The sequence below is a fragment of the Talpa occidentalis genome, unplaced genomic scaffold (genome assembly GCF_014898055.3).
Source record: "Talpa occidentalis isolate TD23 unplaced genomic scaffold, MPIMG_talOcc4v2.1 talOcc4.3, whole genome shotgun sequence".
Classification (NCBI taxonomy): domain Eukaryota; kingdom Metazoa; phylum Chordata; class Mammalia; order Eulipotyphla; family Talpidae; genus Talpa; species Talpa occidentalis.
Genome location: NW_023603184.1, coordinates 106,833,439 through 106,859,433, shown reverse-complemented (window position 1 = coordinate 106,859,433; position 25,995 = coordinate 106,833,439). Strand labels below are relative to the sequence as shown.

The 25,995-nt window shown below is 33.2% G+C and overlaps 1 protein-coding gene across 1 annotated transcript in view; it reads right to left on the bottom strand.

Annotated features, from left to right (window-relative positions):
- Positions 1-2,152: 2,152 nt before the first annotated feature.
- The window catches only part of AGPS (alkylglycerone phosphate synthase), a 102,136-nt gene continuing 78,293 nt past the window's right edge, over positions 2,153-25,995 (bottom strand). Inside the window, exons 16-20 of the mRNA XM_037523609.1 lie at positions 24,305-24,366; positions 21,053-21,142; positions 17,671-17,770; positions 15,604-15,661; positions 2,153-2,352 (exon numbers count right to left, since the gene is read on the bottom strand). Of these exons, the coding sequence (XP_037379506.1) occupies positions 2,231-2,352; positions 15,604-15,661; positions 17,671-17,770; positions 21,053-21,142; positions 24,305-24,366 (432 nt within the window). The 3' untranslated portion in view covers positions 2,153-2,230. The remainder of the gene's footprint in view (positions 2,353-15,603; positions 15,662-17,670; positions 17,771-21,052; positions 21,143-24,304; positions 24,367-25,995) is intronic.

Here is a 25,995-nt window from a genome sequence, read left to right as displayed (position 1 = left end):
CAAAAACTCAGTTCTCCAGAGATACTAAATATATGCCGAGGTACCTCTCAGAAGTGGTTGCGTGAAAGTGGAGAAAGGCATTCTGATTTACTAAATCAGAGTGGACCAACACTGATGAGGGTTCATGTTTTTCAAAATGATCCCTGTAGAAATGACTCCAATTACAAAATGTAGTCATCACTATAAATCAAGGTTGGGGAGTCCTGCACATATGGGGGAAGAAAAACAAAGACATAAATCTCTAATTTCCATAAATTTCATGTAGAATAGTGAATATAACAATTTCAGGTATCACATTTATGTTTCCTAATATCAAATACAGATTTCTGAGGTTGCTGAAATCTGAACTCCTGGAAAAGAACGTTGTATAACAATCATATGCAAAGGAATGGATCTGCTTATGAATCTGTTTTATTCAAAAAAAAAAAAAGACTCAAATACGTATACACTCCAATGAAATTAGTACCATATTAAATCTTACATTTTGATCACCAATTAGAGAAATTACCTTCATGAATAGATGCATTTTATAAAGCTGAGATCTTTGTAATTCTAGAGGCAAGAATAATTTACTCACCAATTATAGAACTATTTTAAATATCAAGGGCTTCAAGCAAAGATCTGCTGGAAATTTTATAATTAAAAAGAAATCACTAATGAAGAAAAGCAGTTTCTAAATAAAATACATAGTTTTTGTTATACTAAATATTTAATTTTGATTTGCTTATAGATTTAAATTTATTAGTTCAAGGCCAATTTTATTAGCTAAAAATGATTTATTATTTTGAAGTCTTAAAAATACCATCTTGTTAATTTTAAATTTTCACTTTTCTGGTTAAGGCTACTTCAGATATAAAAGGTATTAAACTGCCCAAAAATACTTTGGAGCTGTTGCTACAAAGACAGTGTGTCCATTTAAAGGATCATCTGCATTTTTCACTTTACATTATCTGATCAAATATTAATTTTAAAAAATTATCAAAAGTTAGGTATTGTATTAAGAAAAGAATCCATCTCAAAATGTGAATCATGAACTGTGACAGACAGTGATTCAAAGTAATCATTTATTTTAATATTCAGGTTTAAATGTAAAAATGTTTGCTAAATGTGATTAATGTTCTCCCTAGTATTTAAGAAATATGATATTTCAAACTTTTGATTATGGTACATGTATTAATACATTACATTTTCTTTAAATTTAGGTTAAACCAGTAATTAAAAAAAAGGCATTAAACCATTATTAAAAACTAAATTGAAACTTTACTTTTATATGAAAATTTATGTTTGGGTTAATTAAAAAAAGATTTTGTCATTGAAAATATTGAGGCTTTCAAGTTCAATAGCTGAATGATGACTGTATTTCTTTAGCCAAACAATTCTTTGAATTGGAGATAGTAAGTGTAAGGAGTCTTTCTTCTTCTGCTCCTGTTGCAGCTTCTTATGCACCTCAGCAACAAGAATGTCAAATCAGAAACATCAGGACTCTAAGTTGGAAAAGGCATTCATTCATTCTTGGTAAACCTGTTCTTCACACTGAATGAGTGGTAAATCAGCTTTTCCTAGAAAACATATTATGAATGAACTAGCATACAACAATAGGTTATCTCAGTGACACAAATACAACTCACATTTGAGTAGAAATAGAAACATGGAGAACAAAAACATGTCCCCTAACAGAATAATTTGTATATAAGATTTTATAACTCTGCTCATTTAAAAGAAAAACATAGGCCAAACACCTTACACAACTGAAGGCATCCTAAATAACAGGTTGCCTATATTCTTTCACAAGTATCCTCCCTTAATGGTCTACTCACACGAGGATGCACTCTTTGCTTCTCAGAAACATTCTTTTAATAACAGGCGAGATAAGCAATAGATGACACCAAAATCTGCCTTTGTTCCCAAGAGGAAGAATCAATATAAAACAGCTGGCAGCATCTTCCCCTGAAATAACAACAGACTTGTGCTGCCTGACTAAAATTTGAAATGACAACCAGTTGGCTGTAAACTGATACACTTACAATGATGGAGTTTTAGGAATACCATCTGTCAATCCACAGACGCAGAAACAAAACTACAGATAAAACAAACTTGCTTTAAACCAACAAACAAATGTGGCTGAAATATAGTCCATGATATAGAGATATATATATATATGATTACTGGTATAACCATAGTTGAAGACTAAAAAAAAAAGTGACTTTTTGTAACAACAACAGTAATGGATTTATAAAAGGTTTCTGTTTCCAAAGATGTTATTGGGGTCCACATATTCCTTGACAGACTTCAGCATCCCATAGCCAACATCAGAGATACTTTCTTTTAGCCACTGCTTCCGTAACTTGCCGACTGGAAAAACAAAATCAAAAATGCTTCAATATACACTATGATGCTGGGAACCAATCAATCTTATGACCACGAATGAACAAACACTGTGTGATAAATGCTTTTATTCAAAAATGAGAAATGTTTTGCTTTATTTGATTTATTGAGCCCACTAGACTATCAAGCTCATTAAGTCCAATGTATTCCCAGGGGAAGCCAGAGCTCCACTGAGTCTCCTTTCTCTGTAAACTATAAAATGGAGATGGAGGAAGCTTGGGCTGAAATTTTGCCCCATTTTACAAATAGCAGAATGAGAAAAACATACCTTTCCAAAAAACCCACCTCCCGTCTTAACCAAAACATGCTGAAGTTTCAGAGAAAATGAAGTTTTAACAAAAGAAAACATCATACCCAGATGAATTTGTTGGCTGCGCTATAGCAGAAATGGTAGTCTGTATCTGTGAAATACTTTATAAAGGGAACAAAAGCTTTAAAATTTTTTTAACTTGAAAATTTAATGGGTTTAAGCAAAAAACATTATCATGTAGCTTTCTATTTGTATTTTCTTTTCATATTTCTTTTATATAAATTTTCATGTTCCCTAATGATGGCTATTTTCTTCTTGGTAGAGTTTTTTTAGGTACTAAATAAATTCCTAATCCACTAAATCTATACTTCTGCTTTTGTACCCTGTATAATGTTCTCTTTCTTTGTTTCAAGATCTTGCCAATTTATTTTGAGAATAATGAAGTAATATAATGGTTAGCAGCATAAATTATTTTTTAAAGGGCACTCAATGAAAAAAGTAACCTTTTTAAAGTAGAACTTTCGTTAAAAAAGGATATGTACTTTTAATCTGTAAAAGAACTCTGAAAGACCAACATGCTTTCGCATTTAAAAAAAAGCAATATATTTTGCTGACTTATCTGTGGTAAAATGGATACTTTTAATTTATGGGTAAGATTATTTGTGATTAGTACTTTTCAAACAGATTATTGTAATAATTAAAATCAAATGGTCATTTTCCACAAATGTTCATTAATGATCCAAAGTCATCAACAGTAATTTAATTGGCCAACTGAAATGGGAAACCTTTTTTCATTAAAGTATTCAGCCTGTCATTCTAAAATGCTTTCCATTTATCAGGCTGTGGTGATACACCACAGTGTCTGCATTTTGGGAACCTTAAAGACCATTTTAAACTCAACTCAAACCATCTTTTGATTCTAGTTCTTCAGGAAACCACCAAATTGTGAAATGATAAATAGAATGATATCCTTGAAAGCAAAATATTTCCACTTGACTTCTAGAAATTAAAAAGCATTGCTGATCTTCTGATGGGGACAGAATGTGGATGAAGTACAACAGGCGAAGTTATTTTAATTTAAAAAGAAAAATTTTGCTTTAAAAATGTCTAAAACCAGAACCTAAACAGTATAATTTCTTATTCATGCAACCTCTTCCACGTGAAAGATGTTCCACCAGGTTGTCCTACTACCTATCTTCCTAAGGACAAGCCACCTCCATGTTTCAGCCTCAGTTTTCTCATGTGCAAAGGAATTAGAATCTACAGAATCTCTTCACTTCAAGTATTTTGATTTTTAAGCACTTAAAAAAGTTACAAATCAGTTATTTCCAGATTTGCTCCAAGGGATTAAAAAAAAGGAGAAAAAAAAAAGCAACTACTCTGTGAGTGGTAGAAGTAGCATATTATAAGCTCCCCACACTAATGCAGCCCAAGAGAGAGGCGTGAAGCGCAGTCAATGCCAGTCTCCACTGTTATCTGTAATATAGTTTCACTGAATGTGTCCTGTGGTTATGGATGTAATTGTCCTGAAAAGACTGCAAACAACTGCTCCAACGAGATGGAGCACATTAGAACCTCAGCAGGATGCCCAAGAGCTAGCTTGTCTGCCTGGTTTTACACCTCTAGTAATAATGCAATTCCACAAGGAACTGAACCATTGTCTGAGAAGCCACCCAATAGTCATTGCATATTTAATGAAGTCGCTCACCAAGCGCTGGAAAACAGAAGGTGCTTGGAGTGCATCATTAGTTCTGTCAGAAGGATAATTTACACATCTATCTTGTCAAATTTTCTATGGTTTATACTTTTACAATAATCAATCTAACATACATTTGATTAGTGAACTAGAAAGTTAAAAAAAAAAAGAAGATAGTCAGCATAGCTGTGGCTCCTCATAAACATATTTGATCAAAGAATTTAACTCCTAGATAGCAGACGTCTGTAAGGTGCTACTGTCAGTAAAAACAGTATTAACTGAGGTTAAAAATCATGAATTATGCAAATAAAGGGACTAGGAAATTGTTTGCTTTTGCTTAACAATTTAAGTCAACTACATTGTAGGATGCACAAATAAAACACAATTTAAGTAAAAATGCTCTATGGTCTTTACAATAAGACATTCCTGGAAACAGTCTTCATAAAATTCTAGAGACTCTGTGGCTGTCTCAAATCAAAATGATAACAATGAAACATCCAAGGCCTTAATTCTAAATAGGGACCACAATTCAAAATAGAAGACTTTTATTCTAGAACTAAACAACAACAGTGTTCCTTGTACAACCTTTAGTTGCACTGCTAGACATTCAGAAATCAGCTGACTATCCCCGTTTGTACACATGTAATGCATGTGTGCACAACTAAATAGTAACAGCTTTAACATTTCTAGAGGTCATGTTCAGAAATAAAAATGATTTTTATGTTACATTGGTGGAGGGAAGAATGGATTAATAAAAACAGCAAATAACAGGTGGCCTAAGATCATTTTAACATTGCTTGTATGTGATAGTTATCCACTGAAAAGGCACATATATGTATATTTAGACCACATGAAGTTTACTCATCTCAGACATGGATTATCTGATGTGGAATATTCATAATTATTTTTATTATATTCAACTACATTCCTTTGACATCTGATTCTCTAGGAGTACAAACCTAGCCCAAGAGTCAACACTAGAGTTACAAAAAACCAAGTCCACTATCATTCAAAACAAGATAGGGAGCCTGAATTCACAATTGACTATTATTCTAAACACATAATACTTTAACTAGCTATTAGTTTTAGAAATATTTTTAAAGATACAAGAAACATAGCCAGATACTGAATATTCTAGAAAACTAATAGGAGAAATTTATTGTTCTGTTTAAATTAAAAGTGGACTTCACCTCTTTTACAATTTATTTCTAATGATGTAGATATAGATTAGGTAAAACAAGTATTTTGTATTTTGCAACAAATAGTATATTAAAAAAATTTACTTCTGGAACAGAGGAAATGGACACTTAAAGAGGTAGTCTTTAATATCACAGACTCAACATTCCCCTTTGGTTGCTAAAAGCTCCAATAAAGAAAACATTTTATAGTATGATCCAGAGCAAAAAAAAAAGAATGAACACACATGTAAACAAGGAGTGGGGAGTGTGGGATTGCTGTTTGTGGAGAATGTAAACATGGGTAGTCAGCCTAGACACCAAAATGATTTGGATCTACTCTTTGTAGTATAAGGGACTAAAGACTTAGCAGAAACTACCAAATAGTCCCATGTTAAAAGAGATAAATTTGGGATGTGCTAGCTAAAGTTTTTAGCCAGATAAACTTCAAACTCTGAATTATGAATGAGTATTAACTTTGAAAAGATTTATTATATATTAATTTTTAAAAATAAATTATGAAATAGACTACATTTAGATTACTAAAGTTAAAGCTCAGACGTAGAATTTAGTCTAAGCTAAAACCACCTAGCCATTATTTTAATAACTGTATTTTGAAAGTTCTAGTTTGTACATACAGGGTACCTCCTTAGTACTAATATATAGATCTTATTTAAATAAAAAAATCTAGACTAAGCCATTTAAATAAGTGATCTGATTAGACATTAGATTTGGCTGTCTAAAGTCACTTCCTCCTCTAAGGAGTGTGATAGTGTACTCCCAGACTTCAAATTATACCATAAAGCTACAATAATCAAGAACAGTATGGTACTGGAACAAAACCAGACAAACCAACCAATGGAATAGAATTGACAGCTCAGAAATAAACCCAACCTATATGGATAGTTAATCTACAGCAATGGAGCCAAGAATATACACTGGAGAAAGGAAAATTTCTTCAATAAATGATGTAGGCAAAACTGGACAGCATAGGCAAATAATTAAAATAGACCACTCTCATGCCATACACAAAAAATTAACTCAAAAATGGATAAAAGATTTGGATGTAAGACCTGACAATGTAAAAAACATAGATGAAAACATAGGTAAAACATTCCATATCATAGGCCTTAGTGATGTCTTTGTGGATTCATTTCAAACAGCAAGAAAAACAAAAGAGAATATAAACATTGAGACTACATCAAACTGAAAAGTTGCACAGTGAAAGAAAGAATCCCAAAGACACTGTACTGAAAAAAATTTCACATACCATACATGGGACAATGGACTGATATCCAAGATCTACAAAGAACTCATACAACTTGAAGAAAAGAAAACAATCCAAAAATGGGCAGAACTAAATAAGCACTTCTTGCAAGAAGTTATACAAATGGCCAACAGACACATGAAAAAATGCTCACCATCACTTATCAACAGGCATGATAATGTGATCGCTGGTGAAGAACAGAATAAAGATTTCTCAAAATATTAAAAATAAAGCTACCATATGATTCATCAATTTCACTCCCAGGTATTTATCTGACAAATGGAAAAACACTAATTCAAAGGTATATATGCACATCTGTGTTTGCTGCAGCATGATTTATAATAGACAATTATGGAAACAACCTAAGTGCCCAAAGACAGATAAGTTGATTAAGAAGATGTGGTATGTATACAGAATGGACTATTATTACTCAGCTATGAAAAAAAGATAACCTGTGATCTGCAGCAACATGACTGGAACTGGAGGGGATTATGCTAAGTGAAGTAAGTTAGGAGAAAGACAAATACTGGATAGTGTCATTTATATACAGAATGTAAAGAAACAAAAGGTTAGATAAAACCAAACCAATAATAAATCCTAAAAATCTGGGCCTTCCTGGTGGCGCAAGGGGTTAAGTCGCAGCACTACGAAGCAATCCACAGCCACTGCAGCACAAGTTTGATTCCTAGCCAGGGAGGTGACTCATATGGTGTAGCAGACCTCTCCTGTCTCGCCTGCTGCTCCCTCAGCAATGTATTTCAGTCAATCTGCCTGTTCTGTTTCTCTCTGTCTCTGGTGAATCCTTACCCCCCTGCACCGCTAGCCTATACCCCAGTTCTTATATGCATAAATAAATAAATCTTTTAAAAAAATTTTTAAAAATCCTAAAAATCTGCAGAATTGAGGCTATGAAAGGAGAACAGAGTTGGAAAGGGGCACAACAGACTATGCTAAGGACTTTCAGCATCTTGGTGTGGTATGGGGACATACATCTGGAGAGGTGTGATACTATTCCTCTAAAACACATAGTGCTGTAAACCAATATTACTTCAATAAAAATATAAAAAAAGTCATTTCCTCCCCACAGTTGACTCTTGGAAATCACTAATCTATTTCTATAATTATGTCATTTCAAAAACAATATTGAAATAGAATCATACAGTATGTAAACTTTTGTACTTGGCTTTTTTTTTCCTGCATCATAATTCCTTGGAGATTCATCCAAGTTGTTGCATGTACAAATAGCTGATTTCTTATTGCTGTGTAGTATTTCATGGTATAAATGTACCACAATTTGTGTAGTCATTCACTATTTGAAAGACATCTGTCTGGGCTGTCTCCAGTTTTGTGTAATTATGAGTAAAGTTGCTATGAATATTCATGGAAAAGTTTTTATGTAAATGTAAGTTTTCATTTCTCTGATATAAGTGCCCAAGTATATGACTATTGGGCTGAATGGTAGTTGCATGTTTGATTTTACAAGAAACCGTCAAATTGTACCACACCAGCAATGTATGATTGGTCCAGTTTTTCCACATCCTCACCAACATTTGATATTGTCACTGTTTCTTATCTTAGCATTCTGATATCATCACCCAGTGATGTCTCTTATGATTTTAATTTGCATTTCCCTAATAGTTTATGATGCTAATAAGCATCTTCTCATATAACATTTTCTATCTGTATATCTTCTTCAGTGTAATGTTTCTTTATGCGTTTAGCCCATTTTGTAACTGGATTGTTTAAATCTTACTATTGCGTTTTGAGTGCTCACTCTATATATTGCAGTACAAATTTTGGATATGGAATTTGTACATATTTTCTTATATACTGTAGCCTATCTTTTCATCTCCTTACTTGAGTCTTTTAAAGAACAAACATTTTTTATTTTGATGAAATCTAAGTTATTTTTTCACAAATACTACTTTTGGTAAGTGTAAGAACTATTTGCCTTGCTCTAGAGCCTGAAGATTATGCCACATTTTTTTTCCTAAAAGTTTGTTTTATATTTAAGGCCATTATCCATTTTGAGTTAATGTTGCTATCAAGTGTGAGGTTTAGGTGAAAATTTTTTTTTTTCATCATCACTGCTTGTTGAAAAAGCTTTATACACGTCCATCACAGAACTGTTTTTATATACCTTTGTCATAATCAGCTGGATATATCTGTACAGGTCTACTTCTGGCTTCTCTATTACTAATCTAAGTGTCTATCCCATAATACCACAAAGTCTTGATGACTGTAGCTATGTCTGGAAATAGGCAGATTGATTGCAATCACTTTGTGGTTTCTTCAAAATTGTTTTAGCTATCTAGTTCCTCTGCCTTATCATATAAATTTTAAAATAATCTTATATTTTTATAAAAAATCTTGCTGCAATTTTGATAGGAATTGCATTAGATAGACAGATCAATCTGGGAAGAAATGACCTCTACTCTGTCCAATTTTCTACCAACCCTAAACACATTTTCTCCAATTATTTATGTCGTCTTTGATTTTTTTTTCAGCAGCATTCTGTAGTTTTTAGTATACAGATCCTATATATAATTGGTTAAACTTATGACTAAGTATGTTAATATTATGTTAAAGTTATGCCTATTTCATTTTCTTTGGAGCAATTGTAAATAGTATTGTGCTTTAAATTTCAGCTTCTATTTTCAATATATGTTTGCCATACAGAAATATACAGAATTTTACAGATATTATATTATATTATATATAGAAATATAAACACTATTGTATTCTGTAATGTTGCTGCTGATTTTTTTGTGGGTTGGGTGGGATTTCCTACACAGACAATGATGTTACTACCTCCAAATAGGGACAAGATAGTCCTGTTTCTTCCTTACCAATTCATATATATATATATATATATATATATATATATATATATATGTCTTTTATATATATAACTTCCTGACAGGACTTAGGTATAATTTAAGCAAATAAAAATTTAAAAACTTAAGTCATAAAGTGAAATTAAATATTTGCCCATTATAAACTCCACTGTTTAAACTGACCAGCTTGTCAGTTACAAAAACAAGCATTGTGAAGATTAAGTTAAGCAGTCTTTATATTTCCTATAGCCTCCAGTTCCAGACTACATCTGTTTTCTTTGATACACAAAACCAGAGTTAAAATAGCTCCATTTATCACAGCATGATTGTAGGCAGACAAACCAGCCTGTCTGTTTCTAGATAGTGAAAGAACTGCTATTAATCACAATTACAGACCAAACCCTCTAAGAAATTGCATCAATATTCTCCCAACCTCCCCCGACCTCCTATTCTGGAACTCAAAAATGGTAGTAGAGAGTCACAACACTGCTTGAAGGTCAGTAAATAAAGAATCTACTTATCATGAGGTCAATTTGAGTTTTAAATTCAGGAGAAAAATTAAGGAAAATCTCTTCTACACATTAATGATCTCTCAAAAGCTCTAGCATCAATTTACTTAATAGGACAAATACAATCTATTTAAAATTTATATGGAAAGGAATTTGCTTTATAAAATTATACTGACTAACACAAAACACTTGAAGTTTACAAATTAGATGATTAACTTAAAGCAGAGGAGCATTTATGAACTAGACATTTTTTTCTACAGCAAATTCTATAGCCAAGAATATAAAGGTAATTTCTTTCTCTTTAATACAGACTATAACAGAACTTCCCATAGAAAGACAACTTGTAGGCTATAGATGAAAATTTGTTAAGACCAGTATTGAATCATATCCTTTCTGAATATGGGGATCTTTTCTTAAAAATAAGCTGTAACCCTTTCTTCAATGTTGTTAGAACAAGGGCTTAAGAAAACAAATCCACTTGGTGCAATTGCTATTACTTTTCCTAAAAAGCTTCTGTTTTTTAAGCATCTACTATATGCAAGGTACTTAGATGCTTTATAAACATTGCCACATTTAAGTCTTACAATAATCTATGAGGCAGGTACTATTATTCTCATTTTGCCAACGAGAACAATTCAATCCTGAGAAGTTATTTCCCTAAGGTAACACAAATAAATGCAGAGTCAGAAATCAAATACTGATTTGATTTCAAAGTTCTCTCCCTCAGTTTACAAATCTCTTAAACTTATATTTGTTTTAAGACAATCTTTGAATGAAGACCTACATATATAAATCATCTATGGAAAAACCTTAAAATGGCCATTGTTATAAAGTTATAGATTACTGCACATTATTTTACCCTGCTTTCACTAAAAAGCTGATTTAGCTATAAAACACCTTCCTTAAATACTATGAATTAAATCATGTCTTTCCATGATCCTTTATTCAAACAAGGCCTGACTATTAAATATCTAAAGTCAATGATACTACTGCCATCCTGATATGACAGCTTCAAAACTGTTTAAGATATTGCAAAACTGCCCCCAAAATTCAGTGGGCACTTGAATGGTTATCCATTCACTTCCTATAATCATTGAGCACTGACTATACAGAACAGTTAGTTACTATTTTAGGGATGAAAGAACAAAGTAACAACTAAGATAAAGTCAGTAATCTCACTGAATTTATTCAAATGAGGGACACAGAAATGAAATGACACAGAAAACAAGAAAGACATCTCTACAAAAGTAACTTTTTTGTCAGAAATCTAAATGATGGGTAAAGTTAAGTCATGCAGATATTTTAAATACAAGAGAAAGAACATTAGAACAAGAGGCAACAAAGAGCAAAGGCTTTGCAGGGGACAGAGAGTTGATTGGTCTAAGGAATAGCAAGGACAATGCTGCTAGACGGTAAAAGTAGTAAGAGGTGAGGACAGCATTTTTCCATGTTTTTCCTTGAAGGTGCTGATAAGGCATTTGGATTTTACTGTGGATATGAGGAGAAAACACTGATTTTCAGAAAGATTATCCCTGCAACAAAAGAAATGACAGGGGAGCAAAAAGAGAAGCAAACAGACCAGTTAAGAGACTACTGCAGTAGTCCCAGCAGGGGAAAATAGTGAATTTAGCACTAGAGTAGTAACAGTGATTTGAACTAGAGGCGATGCTTTCTGATATTTGGGAAGGCATTTATCAGCCTATAGACAGGTTAATGTCTTAATCCTTGAACGGAGGTAATCACTGAGGGAAGGGGAGAATACGGAGAACAAACTGGCTTATGGCTGAGTCTGCCCTCACTTTGACATTAACAGTTTAGAAGAGGACAGTGAGCAAAGGGAAAGCACCTTCTCTTTACCAACATGTATGAACAACAATCAAGCTTTCCTAGTTTCCTTTTCTAAGTACCAGAGAAAACCAGTTTCTCTTTCTAAGTACCACAGGAAACCAGGTTTTAAAGTTTGTTTCCATGCAGTCATAATTTTGACTACACAGAAAATAGCAACATGGTAAATATGATAGAAAGAAAAGATTTCTATTTAAATGAGGCAGAACGTCTCAATAAATTAATATGCAGTGAAGTCTTTATATGTTCAACATTAAGCCATTAATTTCTAAAAATAAATTATTTCACTAGATTTGTAATCTTCAACAAATAAAGATCTATAAGTCTATACAACCTGAAAGCATATAAATTATACAAGGAGTTTTACTGTAACATGATCTGACCTGCATTTGTTTTATTGCCTGACACTACCATTATGTTAGAAACTACAATCCAGGAAGAATAAAAACAACCAGAGTCTCAAACTGACTTATGTGCAAGAACTTAGAAAACAATGAAGTATCTATGATGAGGGAATTAAAATACTGATTTATTTCTGTTTAACATCTAAAGCAGGGCATTAACTTAGTGTCAAAATTAAAGAAATAGAAGTTTTAAATTTTAAATGAAATGTAGTAATGTTTAGTATTTCTTTTTTTCATATACTTTAAAAAGTACGTCCCTCTTTCAAAGAACATCAATTTCAATCATTTCATATTTTTATCTATTTTAAGAAGATAGGGAAACCAAGGGCTGGAGGATCTAAGTTCAAACTCACTCTGCTATAACAATTATTGCTGATACCTTTGGGCAAGTTACTCTACACTCAAGAGTCTTAATATGCCTTCACTTGAAAGACAGGAATAATAATTACTTCATAGCATTTTGGTAAAGATTAAAGGAGACTTAAATTGTGCAGACTAGCAAATAATTAAATACTCACAAATGTTACTTCTTTTGCCTAGTCTATCTTCGTTCCTTTGTTCTCTTCACTGCTTAAGCATTTACATCTTTATTAAAGTCACCATTTCAGTTCTTGTCAAAGAAAAGGGCAGGCTTTTACCTTGGCTAAAGAAATGATGATGATAATCCTACCAGTTTTGACCAGTGGCCTGTTGAAATGCTAAGATATTAATTTTACTGGACTATAAGGTCTTTCAGGGGATGGACTAACAATTCTTTGAAAAACTTGCATAATGGATTAGTACATACATAGTATGGAAAACATACAACAGTATTAAAAAGCATTAAGCACATTTTGTTTCAAAAATATCACAGGAAACTATTTACATTATGTGTTTTGGGATCAAGAATTGAATAATCTTGATAGGGCTTACATTTTTGCATAATACTTTTCTTCTATTTGTGTGCATTGGTTAATGTAATGGACTATTACCAGAGTTTTCATAAATAACAAAATCCAGTTTTCATGTAAGTTTGTACTAGAGTTGTTTAATCCTTTATTACTTTGTGTATATTTTCTCTTCACTATAATGAGAGCTTAACTGGATAAATCACTTCAAGTATGTTTATGTAGACTATGTTAGAGCCTACTAAGAAACTCTCAGTCTGGGGTGTATACAAAAAAGTAATATTTGCAGTTCTGTCATATTCAACTTTCAGCATCTCATATACAGACACTATTGGAGAGAAATCAATATCCTAACAGATCCTAAAAAAGTAAAGAGAAAAAAACATTTTGCTTAGCTTTCCTCTATAACCTTATAGGACATGTGGTTGTATTTAGCTCCTATTGAACTTCTTATACTATAATGTTTGAGTAAACTGAGTACATCCTCCCTCAATTAAGGAAACAGTTCATCTGAAACCCAATTACCTAAATGACAATTAGCCTCTATTTCCTCCTGTATATTTAAGATTTAGCTACTTGCATCTTCGCGCAGAATCACATCTCTCATATATAACAACACAAACATGGAAACTGCAGTTCCAAAGGTGTTCTGTTGGCCACTGACATGTACCAAAAGGTAAAATTGTTAGCTAAAGAAAGGAAAATTTTCCTGTTTTTTTCAAATAAGTAATTATGGCTAAATTATTTTGCTTCCTCCCTCCATCCAATTTAGATGAAAAACATACCAGTATTTTGCCATTCTGTAATTTAATAAGCATTTTCCTTAACATATTAATGTGGTGGCATCCTGCACTCAATAATATTTTAAAAATCTTAAATATATATGGCTTTCTGAACATTTTTAAAAGAGGCTAAAAATCTAAGTATCTTTATGAAATATCTCGTTTAAATTTCCAAAATCAGGTGTAGACTTTTAGATTAGTCAGAAGCTTTTCATTCCACTTGAGAGGTTTCTAGTATCCATTTTCCTCCCGTCTTCATTTTTGTCATTCTAACATTCATCAGAATTTCCATCAAAAGATAACAAACAGAAAAGAGGAGTGAAAGAACAAATGTATTCACTTTAATGCCTATAAGTCAGTTAAGTTCGAAATTTGTGGGGATTACAAAAAAATGGTGACAGCAAAAGTATAACCGATATAGTTGCAGTGGTGACTGTCCTTCTATTTCATTCACCTACATTAGCAATCTACCCCAGGTCCAGGTACAACAATGTTACAAGGAAGCAGATCACTTTATAGTTCATTGTTTTCTCTACCAAAATTCTTTCCTTCATTCTATACACATGTATAGAGGGCTGACTGGGACAACCACTGTTCTACATCTTGGTACATAGCAAAAAAAACAAAACAAATGCCTAGCCCTGATGGATACTCACTTTCTAGTAGGAGAGTAGAGTTCACCTTAAGAAAAGTATAAATAGCTAGAATGTTAAATAATACTAAATGCTATGAAGGAAAATGAAACAGGGAAAGAGGACTATGGAGTAGGACAGAGGCAGGCGTTGAATTTTTAAATTTTGGTAGTCATTTATCCTCACAGTGCTCCCTAAAATTTTTTTTAATTAAAAAATTAACATGTTTCCATTTTTCTGAGCATCAAATTATATTGAGGCATGTATTAAGAACAAATTTGTTTCAGAGAAGAGACAACCTCAAAAGTTACTGTTTTACTATTTTAGCCTCATATTTCTTTCAAAAGCCTGCTTATAACATAGGTAGATATATCATAATTTTTATCGGTGATGTGATAAATTCTGATGACATCAGAGATTTGACACAGAAACTTAACACCATAAAGACCATCAAGTAATAATCAAAACTGCAACAAAATTTTGAAAAACATTTCTTTTTTATATTCTGTTTTGATGAATTTACTGAGGGTGAATAGAACAAAGCACTCTTCAATGTATGGTACAATTGATGTCCAGCTACAATCCCATAGAGGCTGAAAAATACTTATCCAAGCTTTTTTTCCCCTTTAAAGACTTTTGATTTCATAGTCAAATACTTCCCAGGCAAGTTGGGTTATTCCTGGGTAACAAATTTCCCTGAGAACTTAGAAGACTGTCCAGGTTTTATATCTAGGCAGGCTTGTCAAAACAAGCTTCTGCTGGTGACTGCCACAACTTAGACAACCTCTTTGACAACTTCTCTAATAAATAAAAACTTTCAAGAAATCTCAAGTACTGTCAAGTTACTCATATTATGACTCTCTTCAATATTTTATTGAACCAAATATATTAAACAGTAGAACTACTAAAAAGTATGCCCCCCAAAGAAGAATACCTCCATGATGATGTGACAGGCTCCCTCCATTAGCGAGGATTTCTTCTCTAGCAGCTGTCTGTATTTAGAAACAACAACGACAAAGATTTCACTTAGACGTTAAAGAGGAAGACCCAACCCCGAAAAAAGGTACATATTCTCTGGGTCAAATAATGAACTAGAAGTCTAATTTTCCTTCCTCTTAGGTCAATTTGCACTAAAAAGCAATTAAAATATGCAGGCTAGCTTTATAAGATTTTTTCCTAGGGAATAATCACAATGTATATAATAGGCACTTAGAGATTCTAGAATTCAGCAGCACAAATTGTTTATAAAAAGTTTTATAAGGACAGAGATAGGTTCAATTCTGAAGAAAATCTCTCACTACTCCAGAAAGTTGTTTGTTGAATGTCCAGAAAGGTATGAAGCAATTTACCTACAATAATGCTTAAATTATGAAATAATTACAATTACTTCTATTTTACAGATAAAGAAAATAAGTCTTCGATGGCTAAATTACCTAGTGTCATACAGTAAACATCAGACTCAAGATTACTTACAAAGCTATCAGAGATCAACCATAAAGGCCTTTATAGCATTTCTTAGGTCAATGCCTAGGGACAAATTACTTGGTTATTCTGTGGATATCTAAATGTGGGGGGGAAAAAAAGCCTTGCTTTGTTGGCCGAACATGGCCCTAAGTAAGCTTACAGAGTACTAAGGTTACAAAGGTAAACACACACACACACACACACACACACACACACACACACACGACAAACACTCACAGCCAAATAACAGAATGATTAACATGCTGAATGAAAGTGGGAAACAAAAATTTGAGCATTCAGTTCTTTATAATTCATGAATACATAATAGTTGTGAGATGAAATATTTACAGTGCCTCGAACTTCTTGGAATACACATGTTTGTATAAACCACTAAGAGTTAGACCAGGGTAGAAGAGAGCCTGGGGAAACATGGGACCATATCTCATTGCCAAGTAAAATATAAGAACCTTCTCATCTAGAATTTAGGAATTTTCAAATGACTCATAAATATGCTAGCCCTCTTCTAAGAAATAACCATCTTCTAACAAATTATTTTAAATGAAGCAATAACTACATGAACTCAACACATTTACAGAATTTCAGTTTGGATTAGGAAAGAAGAAAAATATCTCTGGTACTACTACAGGCTATCTTTGGGTAGCCAGAGTAGGCAATACTGAAACACAAACACTGAAAGGCTAAGGTTATGGGAAAGGACTCACACTTTTGAAGGTGGTGGGCATGTTCATGATTTTGACTGCAATGACGATTTCACAAAACTCATCAAATTATACAATTTAAAAATGTAGATTACTATTTTTCACTAATACTTCAAAAAAGTTGGGGAACAAAAAAAAGAGCATACAAGGGAGTCAACTAAACCTTGTGTATGTTTTGGGTCTAAAAGTATGCCACTGAAAATCAACTTACAGTTTACTGCAGGTCTGCAATAAACACTAGGACCTCAGTTTCCCACAATTCCTCACAATCTAGTCTGTGTCTTCAACTCTAGGCAGACTTACAATGAGAAGCATTCACCATCAAAAGAAAGCTTTATAAAAATTAGGAACTTAAGATCATAAAAGAAATATAATATTAACTGCTAGCAAGTGAACTGTACTAGCCAATATATAACTTCAGCAAATTAAAAAAAAATTAAAGCTAGAATAATAATATTACAGCAACATAAACTAACAGCATTAGAGCTGCTGACCTCAATAGTAGCAGCCACCACTACTTTGGGCTGCCAAAGTGATCCCTATAGTCTTTTGTTACTTAATTGAATCAGTTATAATGTGCAACAACAAAAGAAATTATAGGCCACAGAATATTTTCTTTAAAATTTGTAGAAAATATTTACTCTAGATTTACAATTTCATACACAACTAGTGTAACAAATATACTTCTCATTTCTATGGGCTAGCAACCAGGCAAGCAATGAATGGTCAGAGTCAAAAATAAAATTAACAAAATGATAGTCAAGTGTATTTAAGTCAATAAGAGAATGTAAGAACTACATTCATGAATGCAAAATTACCTCAGTTTGTTCAAACACAGTCAGTGGGTCACTTATTCCCCTGTAGTTAAAGGCAAAGTAGAAGTAGACACATGCACCTGCATCATAAGTCTGCGTCACCCTAAAAAACAGACAATCCCCACAAGGCTTTAAGTGAAGTGAAATCAGATTTAATGCACAGAAACTTAAAAGGCAAGATCACCTAAATGGATTTGCTTAAGCTATAATCACATTCTCTAGCCTGGCTAGAGAATGATTTCCCAGAGATAATAAGAGAGACTGGGTGAAAGATGTATATAAGAACTGTTTTATAACTTGTTTTGGTTAAGTCTTAACTATTAAATTTTTTTTTTAAGATTTATTTTTATTTATTTATACAAGCACTGGGTACAGTCAGAAGAGCGGGAGGGTGAGAGAATTCACCAGAGCCAGAGCAGGGAGCAGAGCAGGCAGAAGGACCGAAGTACACTGCTGAGGGGAGCAGCGGGCGGCAGGAGAGGTCTGGGCGCCATGTGGGACCCTCCTCTGGTGGCCGGGGAGCAGCCGGGGATCGAACCGGCGCTAGAGAGGCTGAGGGCAGCTTCGCAACCCAGCGCTCAACCGCTGCGCCACCGGGGAGGCCCTTAACTATTAAAAATTTAATAATGTAAACAGTTCTCCAATTGGCAAGTCGAGGCCAAAATAACAAATAAACAAAACTCCACCTCCAGAGAAGGGATTTTCTTTTTCTCTCTCTTTTTTTTTTTTAACAAGTATACTGCAGTTAAAGACAGTCCCTGAACAGACTAGATGGAACTTGGTGAACCCATTATAAGTTTTCCAAACTTAATCAAAGTTGACAGAAATAAGTATGAAGCTTAAAACTCAAAAACAAGAGAAATGTGCACATACCAAAAAAACGATCAGATTGAGTTAAATACAGCAACTTTACTAGTTCACAAATTATTAGTAAAGACTGTGAAATCAAACTGAATGATCGTATCAAATTCAGTGACATGATCTTAAAGTGTCTTTACACTCGGGGCCTATTTGTACACAGTCTGTCTATATGTGTGTTTAGAAAGGATATCAAGAACATTAGATCAAATCACATAATCTATAGCTAAGCTTTCAAAGTGCAATTAAGTGAGGCATTTAAAAGGGAGCTAAGGTAATCACAGCCAAATCTCTGAATTCAATCCACAAAGATTCCCACAGAGTTTGATTTAACAGAAGGAACAAATGCAGAGGGAATACTCTTGTTTACTACAAAATACAAATAGAAACTAATCTAAAATTTTAATGGCTTTTTAGGCCAAATGTTAGGTGCCTCAGAACCGAAGAAATAAACTCTTTAACAAAGCTACTGTCAATTTGCCAGCTGTGTTTTTCTTCTAGTGTTAATTCACACTCATAAAAAAGACCCCTTAAATGTTTACATTTTAAGTACCAGATTTACAAAGTTTAAAATAAACTGGAGAGCCATTTGAACTACGTAGGTACCATCATTAGGACTAACTAAACTCAAATAAATTTTAAAGGATACATGAATGAAATGAGTTTACAGTAATCAGTAAAACATACAACACTTATATGAGAATCATTGATATTAATAAACAGAAAATGTAATTAAATATTAATATAACATTGTCGACTTCTAAAAAATCCAGGATCTATATTATACGGTTCAGTTTTCAGTAGAAAAGTAGCTTCTATTGTTACAACAAAATTTGATGGATCAAGTATCTCCAAGTAGAAATAATGAAAAACAACTCTTGGAAAAACTCAGTTTCAAAAAGTGACTTAGATTTAATACATTTTAATAAATAGATTTTAACACTTAAAACACTTAAATACTATCCTCTTCCGAAATATCTGGACAAGTGATAGTGTGATTGTCAGTCATTATACTATTCTTGAATTTCTAAAAATTGTGCTGTATACATTTTTGGAGTGCTTATGTTAGATTCATTAGGAAATTTAGGATTGTAATTTCTATACAAACTACCTTTTTATACAAACTACCTTTTTATAACTACTAACTAACTAACTCACTAAATGAAATAACGTACCTGCAGCTGACTTAGTTTCCTTAGGGATCTTTGATTTCAATGAGATCTACCAGTGTCTTAAGACACTAATTTAAAATATACATTTCATGTTCAACATTTACACAGAATAATCTCCTTAGACATTGTTAAGCAGTTCAAATCAAACTAAACTAAAATAAAACTTTAGTTAAACATCAACTGAACCAAACATGAGCTATAAGAACCATATTTAAAATCCTACTTATCAAAATAATTCAAATAACTAAACGCTGCACATTCTAAACTTTGATTTAACATGTCAGAGAAGCTGGGAATCTAATCTTTTACCAGAAAATCATTCTTAAAAAAACAGGAACTTAATTGTGCAAGAGGAGAAGTCAGGCTGAGAGGCATCTCAATAGAACCCTCACATGACTCCCTGGCGAAATCTAAAGATAGGATGACCCATCAGAGCTGTCCCAATAGGGGATGCTGGGCCTTTACACCCGCAAACCAGTCAGTAATTGTATGCACAGAGATCATCCCTGAAGTGAGCCCACAACAGTACTTTCAGTGGTCATTGTCCTCATTCCTGAAGGGATGTGTGCAGTGCTTCACAGCATCTATCACAAAATAGCCACTCCCCAAGGTCTCAGAAGTCTTGTGAATTCAGTCTTGTTACATTAAATCTTCTGGTGTTTATGGAGAAAATATCAAAAGACTGAGTATAAAGTGCCCCCTTCTCAAGAAAAGCTCTTTTTGGTCTGTTGCTACTTAATGAAGAGGACATGATCATCAGTTAACCATGGAGTACGGGAGACTCACTCCACACAATCATCAGTTCAATATGGAAGATACTTGTGACATTTCAATTTAGATTATTTAAAATTAAATAAAATTTAAAATTCAGTTTCACACTAGTCACATTTCAATCACTTAATAGTCACATGTGGCTTGTGACTACCATTCTGTACAGGTCAGATAAAAACATTCTATTATCTCAGAAAGATCATGGAAAGCAACAAGTTAATCTTCATTTGGATCTTTTGCTTTACTCATTCCTTTATTCAAAATCCATTTATTTCATCAATAACTAAAAAAATTTGTTAAAGTGCTTTTTCTCTGTAGATGAAAGAGTCCTTCTCTTATTCCAGGAGCTCAGATGTTTGGCTCCCAGTCATACCATCCAGATAGTGCAGAAGGTACTAACTAGGATGTTCTCCCAAAGGACTCAGAACTGCTGTAAAATCTTCTAGGCACAATCCTAACAAGGTGGCAAAAGGGTTTAGAAAAACTTGCTAAGTAGACAGACTGAAGCTTTTCTTCAGCTGACAAAGTATACTTCTCCATTAATTAAATTTTTTCCAGAATAACATGTATAGGATCAAACTCACCTGCATGTAGAAAGAGGAGCAAACTGAACACCCTTCTCTTTGCATTCCCTTGTTATTCTTTCTTTTACATTTCTACAGAGATCTACAACTCTAGAAAACATAATACAATATTAAGTTTTGAAACAAGTTACCAAATTTCTACTATAAGCCAGTTTATTTGACATCCTTCAAGACAGAAACTGTCTTAATTAAAACTTTCATATGTAATTGCTCAAGAATGAACAAGAGCCTTGATGACTCAAGTTATGTCTTATATTCATAACTTTAAAGATCAGCAAAGTCATTTCTTTTTTTGCCATAGAAAGGAGGGAAGTCAAAAGAGCATACTCAGTCGCCTGAAGGCAGTTTCCTACACTTGGGAGAACCCAGTTTCAAAATAAATTTTATAACAAGACTTCAGAATCTGTTAAAATAGAACACTGTAATGAGAATCCAATTCTGAGCTATACAAATACCAATCCATAACCATGTCCAAGAAGTTTGTCTTAATTTGAAAACAATTAATAGTTTTGATGTTATAACAATTTCAATAACCTATTCTCAAGCACCTAGGTAAAAACCAATTCAACAAACTTATTGGTCATGAACTATATGTGAAGTGCTAATGTGCTATGCTAGACTGATATTAAAAGTCAATGAAAATAGGTGAGGGACAGCAATAACCCTTAAAGTGTAAGGGGGGGTTGAGGATATTTAACAATATTAATTAATTAATAATTAATGTAAGTAGTAACATTCTGTTATAACTATATATTTTGTTTCATCAAGAAAGTAAAACTATTAAGATATATATGCCTTTTATTCTCCAATAAATATCCTGACCATGTACTAACACTGATTCTGGATCACCAGAACTGAAAAGACACTGAAGAAACTCAAAAGGTCGACCCATCTCTCATCGCAAGATTTATTTGATTGTATGGAAACCAATTTGATAAAAGCAATAACATTCAAATGGATTATGCTTTCTAAAACACATTTAAGTTATCTATATTTCCAGTGAGAACATATGATTAGAATATAAATATCAAAAGGGTTTTAGTGTTTTATTAGCATGTCAAATTTTATTTTTAGAGGATCTGAAAGTTTTATAAATTCTGATTTTTTAAAACAGTGCTCTTATGTTAAATTCTGCCTTATTTTATGAGAGCTGCAGCAAATACAATTTTTCTGTGTGCTATTTTTGGAATGGTAAGGATGCATATTTTAAAGAAAATTCTCATAAAGTATTTAGATTATTGAAATTTTATGTTTTTATTTGGAAAATGTAAGTATATAAAGTAATTACAAAACAATTACTTTAAATAAAACCTACTAAGCTTTAACATTTACAGGGATTAATATTACAAATTTATAAAAGCAACAAGTTTTATAATTAGTAACTAGTGTGCTCTTATAGTCCTTTGCAAGTTAAATGTTTGTGTGGATCATATTTCCGTTAAAATGCATTCAAATTCAAATGTATACAATTGTCACAAATGCAGTAATACTGACATTTTAAGAACTGCTTATATCTAAAACTTCACAGCTAGGTGAGTAATGAGGAGATGGGACAAAGAACTGAATGTTATACCCCTTAATGGTATAGTTCCTAGACATGATTTGTAGGGAGGATGTTCTCATAGAACTTTAGCAAAGGTGAGTAAAGTTCCTTTGAACCAATCACTTTACAGGTGACAAACTTATATAACTGTGTCTACTTTTAAATCCTTAACTGACCTTTGAGCAAATTTAACACTATTGACCATTTTCTCTTTCAAAATAAAATTCCCAGGTCTATTGTCACATCACTGGTTTTCTTCTAAATTCTCTAGATATTATTCTCATCTCTTGCTAGTTCTTGTGCATATGACTATCACGTCTATGTTGAGATTCCCTGGAATTCTTTGGATAGGTCCTCTTTGTTTCTTTTCATTTCCATGTTATCTGCTGTGTTTGTATCTTTTCCCTTGTTTTTAATCACAGTCTCATGCTGGGGTCTTTAAAAATCTCTGACTTGGAGTTTATAGACAACTATTTTATAGACTATATTCTTGCACCACTTTAGAGTTCATTCAGACAACTCTGCAGAATATTCATTAAGCACTTAACAGGTACAACTACTGTTGCCAGGGTGACTAAGGAATGCACAGAAACTTGTGAGACCATAATTCCTTAAAAGACTTATGCATGAAAAGGCCAAAAAGGCCTATGAAAAAAATTTCATCACTTATTATCAGGGAAATGCAAATCAAAACCACAATGAGATGCCATCTCACAACTGTGACAATACACATTAAAAAAACTATAAACAACAAATGCTGGCAAGGATGTAGTGAAAATGGAACCCTCTTATACTGCTGCTGGGAATGTAAACTGGTCCAGCCATTATGGAAAGCAGTACGGAGGTTCCTCAAAACACTAAAAAAGGATCTACCATATCATCAGTGATTCTACTACTAGGAATCTAGCCAAAGGACACAAAAACACTAATTCAAAAGGAAACTTGTATTCTAATCTTTATTGCAGCACTATTTATAATAGCCAAAATATGGAAACAACCTAAAGGCCCCAAAACAGACGGACGGATCAAGAAGATGCAGTATATATACACAATGCAATACTACTCTGTGATCAAAAAAGATAAACTCATTTCATTTGTGGCAAAACAGACGGAGTTGGAAGGGACAATCCTAAGTGAAATAAGTTTGAAGGAAAAGATAAATATTGGATGGTTTTGCTTACATGTGAAATATAAAGAAAGTGAACAAAGGATCAGAAAAAAGACAAATCTTGCAAGCTGACCACAGATCTGAGAGACACAACAGGGGAGCGGGAGGGAGAGGGGCTAAAACAGGGGAGGAAAGCATAAGGTACAATGGTGATGGGAGAACTATGGGGACTACACCTGAGAGGAGAAATCAAATACTGTCTAAAAATTAACAATGATGAAAGAAAATAAATAATTTTTAAAAGAAGACCAATAATCTAATACCATATGAGGGCTGAAGACCCTGATCCCATGGGCTGTTGCCAAACACCATTTCTAACCAGCTAAAGGTTTGAAAGAAAAAGCAAGTTGTTAAATGAGTAACAAGTAAATACTAAGTAAGGAATATTATTGCTTCCCTTTAAATTTACTTATTAAAAACTTCAGCTGGAGAAATTATTTTCCAAGGAAAAAACCCTACATATGCAATTCTACGTAATAAGATATCGTCAGTGAATCTAACAAGCAGGTAAGTATATACAAGGTATTCCAGTACATTTTACCTGTCCCAAGGAACAGAAGTCTCAAAAGATTCTCCTAATATATAGTATTCCAAGCCCAAGTCCTGTTAAGACACACACATAAAAATCAAGAAATTAGAACACATGCAGAAAAATCAGTAATATTGTCGGTATTTCATGTTCATTGTTAGTATTTCATGTAATTCTTATGCTAGCATCATGTTTTTCTAACTAACCTCCAAGGGTCTTTACTATTCATCTCATAAGTGCACTGGAAAGGTGTCCCAAGAGTGCAACAAAACCTCACAGAGGATAAGAAACCTGTCTGTCTTACTCTCCTCTGTACCTTTAGCACCAGACAGTGCCTGACACACAATAGAAACTCAAACATTTCCCCAATAAATGGAGTCTCTATCTAAGAACAGTCTATGTACATCTACAGAATACCAACAGAACAGATTTCTAGTAACCTAAAATAGCAAATTAAACAATAATAAAAATTGGCCATCAGGATCAACAGAGCAAGCAGGTCTGAAGAACTAGAGGAAGAAGGTATCTTCCTTTCTTAAAATCAACTTTTCTTTGAAAAGAAATTTAGAAAACACAGTGCCTCTCTATAGTACATCTAGAAGGAATCAAACAAGCAGAAAAATATATTTTATCACAAACAAGGTACAACATCTTTATAAGTAACTTATAATACTAATTTCTTTATTCTATTTCACAATTCTGGTTTTGTTTTTTTTTTAAAGATTTATTTATTTATTCACACAAGCACTGGGTACAGTCAGAAGCGCGGGAAGGTGAGAGAATTCACCAGAGCCAGAGTGGGGAAGAGAACAGGCAGACTGACGAAATACACTGCTGAGGGGAGCAGCGGGTGAGACAGGAGGTCTGTCGCGCCATGTGAGATCCTCACCAGTGGCAGGGGATGGAACCGGTGCTGCAGAGGCTGCGGGCAGCTTTGCAGCCCACGTTCAACTGCTGCGCCACCAGGGGAGGCCCTCACAATTCTGTTTTAATAGCAAAACTGGAAAAAACAATTCACAAGCTACCAAAGTGTAGACAGGAAAGAAACTTAAATTCCACTACTGATAGCAAGAAAAATTCTCAAATAACTGAAGTAAAATGTCTGTTTTTCTATAGGAATTTAATTATTCAGTACACATGTATTTGGTAAGAATGGTATTAAGCACTGGAAAAATGAAAAATAAGATAAAACAATCTCCTCCTCCAATCTCTAATTTGCTTTTGATTTAGTTTTAACATTCATTAGTAAAAAACTTACTATAAACTCTCCATGCTGTACTCATTTTCATTTTTCAAATCTCACATAGCCTCAAAAAAAAAAAAAAGCCTAACAGACAAATCTTATATATACCCAAAATGTTTACTATGGGAGAAAATAGGGATAAGTGACATTATTGGAGGCCTAAAATCACCTATTACTTTTCATGGATCTGTAAATCTTTTAATTATAATTTCTAATCCAGCACAAATGCAATAAAGTATTTTTTCCTTATCAGCATGGGGAAAAAAAACTTTAAGAGGGAAGAAAGACCTTATGAGGATGAAAGATCTACATGTTACAAATTCACTGTAAACCAAAATTTAGATCTTACCTAGGATGAAGACATTTTTTAAATGAGAACATAATTCAAGCTTTTCTAGAGAAGTAAAAGCAAATTTGGGGCCTCCCTGGTGGTGCAGGCAGTTGAGTGCCACACTGTGAA